Here is a 14,741-nt window from a genome sequence, read left to right as displayed (position 1 = left end):
TAGCGCGGTGAGAGAAACTTAATTTCTAAATAAACCTCACATTACCAAGTAGTATGAGATAAATGCATTGTAATGCTTTTATTTTGAAGTTGTTCCCGGAAGCGTGTTGCCACAGCATAATGCAGCAGAAGGGTTGACGTGACTCGTCTATTCATAGTTTGTGACGGCACTAGAGATATGCAATTGAAGCGAAAGAAGTAAAAGCAACTCATGTCATTGAAGTGGAGAAGTGTGAAACAGTCCAGCCTGCCATCCAGCCATTCATTTACTACCGCTTATCCGGTGTCAGGTCGTGGGGGCAGCAGCTTTAAGAGGGAAGCCCAAACTTCCCTGTTCCCAACCTCTCCAACCAGCTCCTACGGCGGGATCCCAAGGCGTTCCCACGCTAGCCAGGAGACATAGTCTCTCCAGCGTGTCCTGGGTCCCGGGGCCTCCTGCTGGTGGGACATGCCGGGAACACCTCTCCAGGGAACCAGATGCCCGAGCCACCTCAACTGGCTCCTCACCACACAGAGAGAGCACGCCACCCTTTTCCGACTGAGGACCATGGTCTCAGATTCGGAGGTGCTGATCCTCATCCCAACCGCTTCACACTCTGCTGCGAACCGCTCCAGTGTGAGTTGGAGATCACAGCTTGATGAAACACCACATCATCTGCAAAAAGCAGAGATGCTATACTGAGGTCACCAAATCGGACCCCCTTAACGCTTCGACTGCACCTAGAAATTCTGTCTATAAAAGCTATGAACATAATCGGTGACAAAGGGCAGCCTTGGCGGAGTCCAACCTTCACTGGGAACGAATCCGAATTACGCCCGACAATGCAGACCAAACTCTGACATCGGTTGTACAGGGCCCGAACAGCCTGTATCAGGGGGCTCGGTACCCCATACTCCCGAAAGCACCCCGTACTCCTGAAGCACCTCCCCGAGGGACGCGGTCAAATGCTTTCTCTAAATCCACAAAACACATGTGGACTGGTTGGCCGAACTCCCATGCACCCTCGAGAACCCTGCCGAGGGCGTAGATCTGGTCCACTGTTCCACGGCCGGGACGAAAACCACACTGCTCCTCCTGAATCCGAGATTCGACTTCCTGACGGACCCTCCTCTCCAGCACCCCTGAATAGACATTACCAGGGAGGCTGAGGAGTTTGATCCCTCTATAGTTGGAGCACACCCTTCTTGAAAAGGCTTGACGGCATCCCTTAGCGCTGGTGGGCACCATCGGGTTCAAGAATTGCCACCACAACAGGTACCGACCACCTTACGGCCACAGTTCCAATCGTCCGCCTCTACAATGGAGGCGTGGAACATGGTCCACTCGGACTCAATGTCCCCCACCTCCCCCGGGACAAGGGCGAAGTTCTGCCAAGAAAACGCCTTAAGCGATACGCCTCTTTCATTCAGCATGTGTGCGAGAGGGCGCAGGAATATGGCTTCACGCACTGAAGCGCTCGCTGGACGTGCACTCCTCGTTGAGAGGCATGAAGCGCAAATTAGGCTTATTAAAGCTTATTAAGTGTAGCGCTAGCTGGCTGTCCACTCCTAGTTGAGAAGTATGACGCGCTAATTAAGGCTCCACGGGAGCGCGCAAGCAGAGTGGAAGCCATGCCGACGGCATTGGCATTGCCTACGCGTGTTTTCAACAAACACATGAAGAACACACGTGTGGTTTTAAATTTTAAAAACGTTTTGCAACAAGAGCAAATATTTTTCGCGGAGAAGCAGAAGAAAAAGCTGCAATCATTCCTTCATAATTGCGTGCGGCCCCACCCCCGCACTGCCTCAGCGGACTTAACGCACGCCCGCTTTCTCTGAGACCTCCCTCGATGGGTTAATGACAAAAGTAGCCTTTATCAATAAACATTCTGTCCAAATGAATTCAAAGCAATCATTTGTTCTTCACATTTGCAATGCCAAAGTCCAATGAAATGACAATTGGCTGTCTTAAAATACATTAGCTGACACTGGTGTAAACTACAAGTAAAACATTTGCGCTGATGTATTTAAATGAATGGATGGTGTAGTGGATAGTGCGCTCGCCCCATAAGCAAAAGGGCGCAGGTTTGTGACCCGCTGTGGTGCTTTTTTTTTCTCTTCCTTTTTTCCTCTAACCTCTCTGCTCCCCTCCTCTTCCACGATTTCTTGCAGCAAGGACCAGTTTTGTTTTAAATGTTTATTCAATAATTGATGGCTTGCGTGACCAAACGCAGAAATCTAGCAACCCGTGAAATTTAGAGTCCATTTTATGTTGTATGTTTCGGGGGCGTTTTTTTTTTTTTGGTGGGGGGGGGGGGGGGGTGCATTCACACACATATATGGTCTCGAGGCGGGAAAGCGAACTCACGCCAGTCTGCAACGAAGGCAAGTGACGGTAACCACTCTATGTTTCGTGGCCGTTGCGCAAAGCAGCCAGCTCGGACGACGTCATGAGGGCCGCGGCAGCCACAGGAGGAGAGGCGGGGTTTTACTGACTTCCGGGTAAGAAAAATAGCCACCAAAATAACTCATATTTCATAAGAAATTACATCACGATCGTGTCAAAGGTAAGATTTCATCATTATATGCCTATAGTTAACTGTGCAAAGGCTTAAAATACCATGGTGTAGTCCCTTTTGAAAAACTGAAACTGTTGATAGCAATAGTGCTAACATGAGCTAAAGTATAGTAAAGTGGAAGCGCTCGAGGGGCTCTCATCAAAGGAAAAAAAGGAAGGCGCTGCAGGAGAAAGAGTGGCTCACCTGTTGTGCAGTACTCGGCAGCGCTGTCTTTTTCGGCATAGTTTACCAAGCAACCAACCCTCTCCTTATCCAGTGGGCACAATGAAGCTGTCGGTACTCACAAACGCCAGCGATCAGTAAGGCGGGCACTCACTCCCGTCTTTGGTGTTTAATTCAAACAGACACTTGCTTGCAGCAGTTCTTCTTTTTTTTTTCTTTTTTTTTGCGTCTCCACAACATCCTCTTTCGGCTTGAATTTTATTTCGGCCCGAATGCCGTAAATGCATATTTTTGCCATTTTCGCCCCCAAATTTTCAGTGGCCGAATATTCAGTGCATCACTAATGTGTCTAAATATATGCAAATTTCACAAAGCATACATTTTGGGTGAATATTTTTGATAATTTATGATCTTTTTAGTCCCTTAAATGTCCTCAAATTGTCCATAATGAAAGATATGACAAATACTGGAGCTGTAGTAGTTAGTTGCATACCAATGCTATCTAATACAGCAATCAGAATGAGAAAATGTGTTTTTGTTGAGTTTTGGTGAATATTTTGGAACATTTTTGCCCCTTAAATGTCCTCAAATTGTCTATAATTAGTGATATGATAAATAATAGAGCTGTAGTAGTTCATTGCTTGCCATGGCAAGGTACTACAGCAATTAGAATGAGAAAATGTGTTTTTGTTGATTTTTGGTGAATACTTTTGATCATTTATGATCTTTTTAGTCCCTTAAATGTCCCAAACTTGTCTCTAATGAAAGTTATGATAAATATCGGAGCTGTAGTAGTTAGTTGCATACCATTGCTATCTACTACAGCAATCAGAATGAGAAAATTAGTTTTTGTTGATTTTTTTGGGGGGTGAATATTTTGGAACATTTTTGCACCTTAAATGTCCTCAAATTGTTCATAATGAGTGATATGATAAATAATAGAGCTGAAGTAGTTCGTTGCTTGCCATGGCAAGGTACTACAGCAATTAGAATGAGAAAATGTGTTTTTGTTGATTTTTGGTGAATATTTTGGAACATTTTTGTCCCTGAAATGTCTTCAAATTGTCCTTAATGAAAGATGGTAAATATTGAAGCTGTAGTAGTTAGTTGCGTACCATTGCTATCTACTACAGCAATCAGAATGAGAAAATGTGTTTTGTTTGTTTTGGTGAATATTTTTTGATAATTTATGATCTTTTTAGTCCCTTAAATGTCCCAAACTTGTCCATAATGAAAGATATGGTAAATATTGGAGCTGTAGCAGTTAGTTGCATACCATTGCTATCCACTACAGCAATCAGAATGAGAAAATGTTAGTTTTTTTGCTGAATATTTTTGATAATTTATGGTCCTTTTAGTCCCTTAAATATCCCCAACTTGTCAATAAGGAAAGATATGATAAATATTGGTGCTGTAGTAGTTAGTTGCATACCATTGCTATCTACTACAGCAATCGGAATGAGAACAAATTTTTTTTTTTTGGAATATTTTTGATTATTTATGATCTTTTTAGTCCCTTAAATGTCCCAAACTTGTCCATAATTAAAGTTATGATAAATATCGGAGCTGTAGTAGTTCGTTGCTTGCCATGGCAAGCTACTACAGCAATCAGAATGAGAAAATGTGTTTTGTGGAATTCTGGTGAATATTTTTGATCATTTCTGGTCCTTTTAGTCCCTTAAATGTCCCCAACTTGTCCATAATGAAAGATATGATAAATATTGGAGCTGTAGTAGTTAGTTGCATACCATTGCTATCTACTACAGCAATCAGAATGAAAATGTGTTTTTGTTGATTTTTGGTAAATTTTTTGGAACATTTTTGCCCCTTAAACGCCGTCAAATTGTCCATAATGAGAGATATGATAAATATTGGAGCTGAAGTAATTTGTTGCTTGCCATACATACCCGTAATAGTCGAGTTACTAAGGAGCTAGCTTGTAGTGCAGGGGTTCTCAATTACAAATGTAAAAGGTTCAAATGTATTTTTTGTTGTTGTGAAGAAGTCATAGGTCTACAGTGCATGCGTGGTGGCAAAAACTATTGACCTTTTTTTTTTTTAAATAACTTTTCATGTAGTTTGAGGCTGGGTGTACTGTACAGTAATAATCAGGAGTTACTGGAAGGCACAAACCGTTCATTTTCAGTACCACACTGATTTATTTTAATTTAGTATTACTCAATAAAATAAAAATGAACAACTTTCACTAAAGATGAATTAATTGTCATGGGAGTTCAAATGTTTACATACATCTAATAAAAATAAAATGTCCTTTTCCTTTTAACAAAATGATCATGCATCATGAAATGGTTTCTTATGCTTACCGATGTCCTTTATGTGCGAGAAGCCTCATGTCTTTTTCATCTTGTTAATTTTGTATTTTTTTTTTATCTGTTCGTAGCTCTGATTTTGGGAGGCAATCTATCACAATCGCGATGGCACTTCTCAGAATGGCATTTCATGTTTTCAGTTTTTATCAGAGCAACAGTGCTTTTGCAAAAAAAAGACACACTGGCTTTGTCCTCGAAGGAGGCAAGATAAACATATATATCTGTCCGTTCGCCATTAAATTGGTGATTTTCAGTGTCTACAATTCTCGGACTTGTCATGTTGATGTTGGGTGCTGGGTGTGAGCAACGCTCCTGCTGCAAACACGGGGACTGCACTTCGCGCCGTGCAATAGACGACACACTGAAGGAGGAGTGTGCGTGACTTCCGATTTGGGTAGTTATCAGCCAATCAATGCATCATTGTCATGGGAATGACAGCCCATAATGCAAGTGTGAGCGTGCGCACAGTCACACACACTCACTCTTTCTCCTTTTGGCCAGTCAAATCAGAGTGGCGTGCTGTTTTTATTTTTTTTGCCCTGGGTCCACAAAGATGTGGACCGCAGTCCGCCTATTTCAGACCTAGGTTGCAGTGCTTTTAGCCGATGTCGCAAATAAAATCATTTCATCCGGATCTAACTATTTTTTGAAAGTGACATCACACCGTTGTCATTTTTAAATCTCAGGATACCGCATCACCGTAATATCGCCCAACCTTACCCCTGGGTTATCCCTGTTGTAACCTGAATACTAGTGTTCATATAAATGTGGTCGGAATACCACGTTTGAACGAGGCATTGGTTTGTGCTTGGTGCATGCTCTATTGGCAAGGAATCTTGGTCTTTTAAGCTCAGGAACTACTATTGTGTGCAGTGACTGTCCTACTTCGCTACTTGCTTAACAAGCTTACCTTGAATACATTGATTTCTCAGCTGCATTTTCACGTTATTTTCCGTCTCTATGGCGAAAATGCCAAAGGGGTTGCAGTGTGAGCTGGGCGATTCCTTGGCTAGAAGTACATGAAAACTGCTATCTAAATCCACTTATTTAGATCGTCACAGATTAAATATTTCAGTCAATGTCAAATGCAGTGTTTTTCTTTAGCGGATAGTATGCTTTCTTTTTCTTTTGCTGATAGTGTTCCTTTAGGACTTAGTGTTCCTTTAGGACTTAAGTTGCAGATCAGACCCACTTATGAACATTTTGTGTTTTTACCCATTCCTCTCCCTTATTTCCGTTTTTTTTTTTTTCAGATATATTTTTTTTTCCCCATGGCAATTAAAACTCTTTTACTGCCAAAGACGTTAACTGACGTTCTGCAAAAACCTACGGAGGAGCGCCAAAGACGTTAAAAGACGTCTACCCATTTTTTTTGAAACGGGTGGAGTAAAGCCTTGCCCAGCTGTGGTGAAAGTTTCAAGCAGGTCTAGTGAGCCTAATGACTATTTTTGGCCCCTAGATGGCAGCAATGACTCTCTTTTGACAAGATTGGGTAGGCGTCAGTAGAAGATGTGAGGCGGAGCTAGAGGGGACAATGGCTGGGGAAGGGAAGAAAACATGGCGACCGGTTAAGCAGCTCACGGTCGAGCAGTTTTTTTCAAAGACGAAAAGCATCGACCAACGCTAAAGAGCACATTGATGATGACGATGATCATCATCGATGATGATGATGGTGACTCCGAGGTTGGAAGCATTGACGCGGCAGTAGAAGACGTGAGGCGGAGCTAGATGGCTGAAGAAGCGAACAATGGCGACCGCAAGCAGCTCACACTTGGGAATTTTTTTCAAAGACGAAAGGCATCGACCAACGCTAAAGAGCACATTGATGACGACGATCATCATTGATGATGATGATGGTGACTCCGAGGTTGGCGCTGAAGTTGCAAGCGTTGACGCGGCGGCTATGACGACGTCATAAAGGTTCACCGGCTAGCGATGCTAACACCGGAAAACGCGGAGCACAACCGAGCACGCTCAGGCGGACGTTCAATCGGACGACGAAGAGTGCCCCGAGTCCAATGCATATTCATCGGAGGAGTGGGTACAGTCTGCTACTTGCTATTCCACGGAAAAAAAGGCCGTCAAGAAAGTGTAACGTCTGCACGCGAAAGGAGCCATCGCAAGTGAAAGGAGCCATCGCAAGTGAAACTAATCTGCTGTGCAAATCCTGCTGCGTCTCCTTGCACGCATGGGAGCGTTACAAAAAGAAAAACTGTATTTGAAACATCCACATAATTGTAAATAGTACCACAGTTGCACACATTTGTAAATAGTTTGCGAAATTGTTTTGTCAAATTGTTACACTGTTGAATGGAAATAAACGTATTTTGCAACCAAAAAACACTTTTTCATTGTTGGTGATAGTGTTTTACAGAAGTAAAGCACTATTTAGGTGTTTGTGGCATCATTCATGGACAAAAAGAAGTGTACAATTCACTAGAGTGCATGAAATAACATCGTTTCACAAAAAGCTCTTTTTCTCCGCTTTTTGTTTCAAAACAGAGCATTTCTGTGAAACTAACCATTTTCTATTGTTGATTACTGAAGAACGGAATAAGGTAGAAACAAACTTTTTTTTCTGATGCAAGATGAGAGTTCAATCTTTCATTTGGTAGTATGTGTGTTTCCATAGTCCAAAACAACATTTTCTGTGGACCTTGAAAGATCAGTCAAAATGCTTAAATCGGCTGGCACTGGCGACACCCCGTTTCCGAAAACGTCTGGCAGTCAAAGAGTTAAGAGTGTCAAATCTGTGGATTTTTTTGTCTGTTCGTGATCGGGCTTGGTCTCTATCCTCTGAAAATAGCAGAGTCCACTTTACACACAATTTCATAGTACTGATTGATATTGCCACTCTTTTATCAATGATCAACTAATCTGGCACCCCTTCTGTTTTTCCTGTTGTAGAATGAAGACGGTTGGAGCCTGAGATGCAGCGTTGTCATCAACATGGACCAAAGGAGGAAATCACAATCACATTAGTGAGGACTCACGGCCAACAAACATCGCAGCCCCACAAAAGAAAAGCCAAAAAACAGCCATGCCTTACCTCCCCACCTGGACCGTTGCAACTGTCTCATAGTTTTACCATAGACCCATCACCTACTATCTGGGGAGCATGGCTACACCTTTCTTGTGGAAGCTGTCGTCCCAAAAGCTTGGCTTGTTCCTGGTCAGCTTTGGGTTTATCTGGGGCATGATGCTGCTACACTTCACCATCCAGCAGCGAGCCAGCCATGAGAACAGCGCTATGCTCCGGCAACAGATCTTAGACCTCAGCAAGCGCTACATCAAGGCACTAGCTGAAGAGAACCAAAGTGTCATGGATGGGCCTTATGTGGGCACTATGACTGCTTATGGTGGGTGCTATACACTACAGCAAAACATCATACATGATTAGGGTTTAAACAAAAGTTTTGTTTTTTTTACATTTCCGCCCAAAATTTTAGAGCTCCAAATTGTACTTTTGGAGCTTTCGACTTCCATTTAAGATTCTTCAAGTAGTGTAAAATTAACAAATCTTTTACAAAGTTTTACGCAAAAGTTGATGTGGACTATAATTTGTATCAGGGTGTAAAGTAAAATCACTTTCGGTAGCTGTAAACATTGCAATTGAAATTAAATTGGAAAAAACATGGACATGTCTGAATGATTTGTACAGTCCCTTAGCAAATCTAAATAGATTAAATTTAAAAAAAAAACATAATTTTGAGCTTATTTACTGTGCAGAAACTGCAGAGACCTCAATTCAAAATTAAAACTCAACGCTAATGTGAAATTGTGCAAACCAACCCAAATAACATTGTTGATTGGCACGAAACAGGTCAAGTTCCAAGTTACAATTAGAATAGATTCTAATAAAATAGAAAGAGTGTATGAAAATAAATTTCTTGGTGTAGTTATCGATGAACGATTAAGCTGGAAGTCCCAGATAGACAATGTTAAAAGGAAAGTGTCCCAAATTATAGGGATCCTTTACAAAACAAAGGATGTTTTGAATAAGAAGTCATTATATACATTATCTTGCTCATTATTATTACCATATCTAACCTATTGTGTGGAAATAGGGGGAAATGCTTACAAAACAAATACTTACCCTCTTTTCAAATTACAAAAAAGAGCAATAGAACTAAACAAAATATACAGAACCAACAAATTCACTATGAAATTAAACACTCAATCAAATTAAACCATAACATTTTATGATATAGTTGAGTTTTAAATAGCTGAAATAATGTCCAAGGTACACAACAACCTACTTTGCCAAATATTCAGAATATTTCAAAATAAAACCGTTTGCGAACTTGTTTTTTTTTTTTTGAGAGGGAAGCAAGCTAACTTCGTAGCTCGACAAAAGACAAAAAACGAGCTTAGAATAAATTTAACATGACAAAATAACACTAAATAAAAAACGTACTTACCCATGGTAGATGAGCCATGGTAGCAATCACAGAAAATGTTTTCCAAAAAGCATATCGATATGACGACAGGCAAGCGTGGCTATTATTTACCAATATTGCTCTATATACACTGTTGTTATCACGTGAACTCGACTCTCCATTGTGAACCCTGTAGTGTGATCTTGTAGTCTGGCTTGTGCAGATTTCCAGACACATACAGCTCAAGCAATGCTCTCTGTGTGTATTTCAGTCGGAAACCGCTTCTAGTCTGCTCTGTAGTAAATGTGAATTGGGCGTCAACCCTCCACGCCCCACCCCCTCCTCCTTGCACACGTGCACTTGTAGGATAAGATAATTGAAGGCAATTAACTCAGGGGTTAAAGTTCTCCGTCGTGGGGACGGATTTTCGTCATTTTGAAAATGAGACAGGGGTGCACCCCATAAACAAGTCCCCATGGGGATTTCACGTTTGTTGTTTAAGATCCCGTCACTAAACTGACATTGCTTTCATACATTGAATGTATTAATACCACCTTAAAAATTCTTGAAAAAGTATTGAGTTCTGGGTGAGGTCTTAAATTTCATGCTGTGTGTACCTTCTCCTTGGAGAAGCAGCAAGCCATATTAGGAGAAGTTGGCGGAATTGTCTGTCTTTTCCCTAGAGTGCATGGTGGCATTGCGGACGGGACATGTCGAGAGTCGAGTCCTCCACACACTACGTGGCCAGTTTGAATGTAGGAGGGGAAAGAGGATGTTTTAATCGCTATTCACTGTTTGGAACTTACTCACCGAAGAAAAGAAAAACGTTTGAACTGTCAGAGTGCTGCGGCGTCCTGCTACGGAGGAGCTAGTTGCTAACCCGCTACATGCTAACGTGAGTCACAGTTCCACCTTCTTTACATATTACGCACCGATGTACTATTTAAACACCATATTAACAATAAAAATGTCAAAACTAGCGACTGGGATAAAAGTTTGTTTTGCGGTTGATGTAACGCATCGTCATCATCGCCGTAGCGTAATTAGGTCATATTTACGGCGCGCGTGTGTGCGCGGGCGCTTGCGTCTTTGTGAGAGATGAAGGTAAGGTTATTTGGGTGTAAATCTGTAAATGTTGCCTTCATAAGCGTTATTTGTCCGCCCTTTTCCCATTTCAAACATTATGATGGCAACAACTGTTATGGAGAAAGCAAATCTACTTTCCTCATGGGCTGATAAATAATCTATGTATCTGAGGTGAACAGCTCACCACCCATCCGCGCCTATCTAATCTATCTATCTATCTATTAATTACACATGGATTTTTGTTATTTACAGTCCGGCCCGGTCTCTACCCCTGCAAATAGTTGGGGTCCACTGTTACTGTCCAAGTTACATTATTTTAATAGTATGGTGATTACGTTAATAACTACATTTTTTAAAACAAGTAACGCGCAACTGTATCAGAAGATTACAATTTAAAAGTAAGCCTCCCAACTCTGCTTATACAGCATAACATGACCATGTATACTGTAGATAGATATTTTATTATACATTGATACTGTCTTTTTAAGTCTGCTTGATTTTTATCTCTCAAAATGCATAAAATTAATGTTGTTAAGTATGTAGTAAGTATTTAATTTTTTTTGCATTCCCAATTACCCTCCCAGAGCGGTCGTATACTTCACGTCACATTTGTCATCCCTGATTAATACCTAAATATTATTATTTAAAAAGAATCAGTGTGCGCCCTACTGCCCTGAAAAATTTGTGTTAATTGACCGCAGTCAATTTAAACATAATTTTTTTTCAGTCAAATGACGTTTTTTTGCTTTAACCCTTGAATTAAAACTTCAACAAGGCCGCTTGCAAGAAGAGCTCATTAAGGTGACAGACAGTGTTGGCGAGAAATTCACCTAGCGCAGGTGGGTTTAGAATGTAACACCCGCGAAAAGTGAGGGAACACGCCATCCATCCATCCATAAATTATCAATAATATTATAAATAAGTAAACTACTATATGATAAAAACCTTTATTATTACTCCAATGTGTGGATACATTTTCATGGTTTCAGAAGCAATATTTGATACTGGAAATTAAAAAAAAAAAAGACACATAAAACATTTGCATATCCAATTCAATCTATCAACATTGTTGAGTGAAATATGTTAATTTTTACATTTTTGTTCAGATTAATCTAATTGAATAGACGTTCAGGTAGGCTAATTAATCCATGGACATAGATTTTTGAAAGGATTATAGAAATCTAAACTGAAAGCTTGTTTTGTACAGTGTTTTAATTTAAAATTTAAAATATCAGCTGTATTTTTGGCACTATTTTGCTCTAGGTATTATTTCATCATTGTTATCCATTTTATAAATTTAGCTTCTCTAATGGACTGTATAATTAAAACTGCATAAATAAATTATTTATGAGATGTTTTTACTTCACAACATTTTTTAACCTTCATTTTATATCGTGATATATAACGTTACCATGAAGGGATGCAATTGATACCGTGATTGGGATACAAATTTAGGGCCATACTGCGCAGCCCTAATAACGCGACAAAGAAAATATCACCGCTAATCTAATTTCAAAAGTCTAGTCTGTAAGCAGACAAAGAAAATTTCACTTGAATGTAGTGGTGTCGTCAGTCTTCCATCAATGTTTCGGGCCAGCCGAGAGGGGCCCGGTCCGTCCCACATCGGTGTCAGCCGTTAGGCATTGAAAATGTACTTATCTGGGGCGTATGCACGGGTACTGCACAGGCGGACGTGCAGCAGAGTGCGGAATGAAGATAAAAAAAAAATTTATAACAGATGCACAGCGTGGTGATTGGTGAAATAAAAACAATAAGGGACTATGTCATTGCGGTTGGCTCCGTCCAAAAGAAGCAAGCACACACCATGCAGTTGCACACGCATTACATTGCTACACTCATTCCTTTATTTCTACCCCAGTCAAATCTACAAACAGGACACCACACGTTTACCACCACATTTTCAGTTTCAGTAATTAGAATTAGAGGGAGATTAATCTAGATTAAAAAAACATAATCTATGCATGTTATTTTTTAAAGGAGAAGCCAAAATAAAAATCAAGATTAAATTCAATTAATCATCCAGCTCTGTTTTAACCAGATTTGTATTTATGTATTAAGTGATTAAAAAAACAATGCCTTTGGCTTTGCCTTTGTTACTGACTGCATGAATGCCCATTTTCTTCTAGACTTAAAGAAGACACTTGCAGTGCTGCTAGATAACATCATGCTGAGGCTGGCTAAACTCGAGTCCAAGGTTGAGAACAACATCTACAATGGCACTGGAAGTAATCTGACCAATGGCTCCAGCACCTCCACACCTAGCTCCAACAATCCAGAAAAAGTCAATGTTGCAGGTATGTCTCACGTTGGATTGTAAAATAGGTTTATTTCTCATTTCCCCAACTCCTATAGTGAAAGCACACAAGCCGCTAAACTCTTGCAATTTTGCACAGTGCGCACCTGGCATACTGTATTATCAGCCAACTAAAAAGAAACAAACGAACAAGGTCTAGAGACTGAGTGTGAGCGGGTGCTGAACAAACAAATGTGCAAACACAAGAGGACACACAAACAGCCACCCTAGCTCCTTGAATGGAGGCAACGGTTCTTTTAATGGTGGTAGCACACCTGGAACCACTGTGGAAATCAAGGCTCCTCCCATGCACCGATAGGTGCCCTGAGCTGGGGACAAGGGCCACCAATCAGGGAGGAGCACCAACACACACACACACACAATAACCACTCAAAAACAAAGCAAAACAACACAACGTGGGCTGTACAAAAGGATTGACCAGTTTTTTCGGAGACTTTTTTTGTTACAGTAAAATATATCTTGAGTCGCTGTCTATAGTGGGGTTTCCATCCACCCATTTTTATTCGACTTTTCAAGAAATGCGAAAATAAAACTGAATGGAAACGTTAGAAATTTGAAAAAGGGCCCAAAATTTGCAACAACAAAAAAGAAGGGGTAGATTTTGAAGAGTATCGAAAAAAGGAAAATGCTAATTTTGGCGATGTAAACAAGTTTTGCGAATAACCGCTGGCAAGACCGGATATTACGTCACACGTACTTTTGTAGTCCCAAAGCAATGGTGGACGATAAAGTAAGGTATGTTTAAGGGGACGGCGAAACAGAAATCTTTTTGGAATTAAAGAAGCAAATATTAATGCAATTTTGGATAGAAAACTGCAAAGAAACACTACCGTTGATCAAGAATTACAAAAGCAAACTCATACGACGTCATCGCAGGGCGCAGTCGCTTCTTGTTCTTCTTTTAAATTACTGGTGGATCACATTTCTCTGGTGTATACCGCCACCTACAGCAGCGAAGTCCCCTCTCAATTTTTGCAAAAGGATGATGAAATGATGGAAATGAACATAAATCGCATGTTTGTTTTGCGCATTTTTAGTAAATACGCTTAAAAAATTAGAAACAGTTTGATGGAAACCTGACTACTCTTTACCTCATTTGAAACTATGCTATGCAAATTGAGACGCATATACATCAGAAAATATGGTCATAATGCACCGCCCCAAAAAAGGTGCGACCAAATCCTGTGTGGTGTGAGCAGCTGAATAGGATGGTAGTGCTACCAGTCCAAAAGTTAGTGTAGAGCCCTGCGTAACTGATCAAAGATTCAAAGTTGCACCACTAGTATACAGTATATGGAACACTGTTAACTTAGGGTTTGATTTGCAACATACAAATCTTGATCTCTTCTCTCCTCCCACCTCCCCAACTCCAGTTCCTATTAATGACTTGTTTTGCTTAAGTTAAAACACACATAATTTGTTTGTGTTTATGTAGGACTAAGGAAATCAAAGTACTCACATTAGAGGATTTGGACTAAAAAAAAAATTATATATATATATATATATATATATAAATCCTTTTCTTGCTATTATTTTTGTATGCAATAAGGTTGGTAGCAAATGACGCACAAAATACTAATTTGTGGATATAATTCTTATGAATAACCTTGATGTCTGACACACACCTTTGCTGGACACTTTAATGCCTGGTGTCCTTAAAGGAGGGAAGTTGAGTCAAAGATTTTCTTTACAGTAATGTTCCATACTCCCCCACTAGTCTAAACACTGCAATCTGATAAATATTGCGTGAAATATGAATTATTTAACTATGAATTATTCAGCAAAATCAACCCATTTTTATCCATCTCAGGGGCACCCAGTTTACCACTTTCTGTAGACCGAAAATAACATCACAGTGCCTGAAGCCCATATCCCATTGAGGGGTGAAC

The 14,741-nt window shown here is 40.4% G+C and overlaps 1 protein-coding gene across 1 annotated transcript in view; it reads left to right on the top strand.

The window, feature by feature from the left end:
* Positions 1–14,741, top strand: part of mgat5 (alpha-1,6-mannosylglycoprotein 6-beta-N-acetylglucosaminyltransferase) — a 71,140-nt gene that overhangs the window by 13,980 nt on the left and 42,419 nt on the right. The window contains exons 2-3 of the mRNA XM_077550735.1: positions 7,960–8,411; positions 12,665–12,832. Of these exons, the coding sequence (XP_077406861.1) occupies positions 8,171–8,411; positions 12,665–12,832 (409 nt within the window). The 5' untranslated portion in view covers positions 7,960–8,170. The remainder of the gene's footprint in view (positions 1–7,959; positions 8,412–12,664; positions 12,833–14,741) is intronic.

The sequence above is a fragment of the Vanacampus margaritifer genome, chromosome 1, assembly GCF_051991255.1.
Source record: "Vanacampus margaritifer isolate UIUO_Vmar chromosome 1, RoL_Vmar_1.0, whole genome shotgun sequence".
In the NCBI taxonomy this organism is placed as follows: Eukaryota; Metazoa; Chordata; class Actinopteri; order Syngnathiformes; family Syngnathidae; genus Vanacampus; species Vanacampus margaritifer.
Note: the sequence above shows the minus strand (reverse complement) of the source record. Positions and strands in the feature narration are given on the sequence as shown.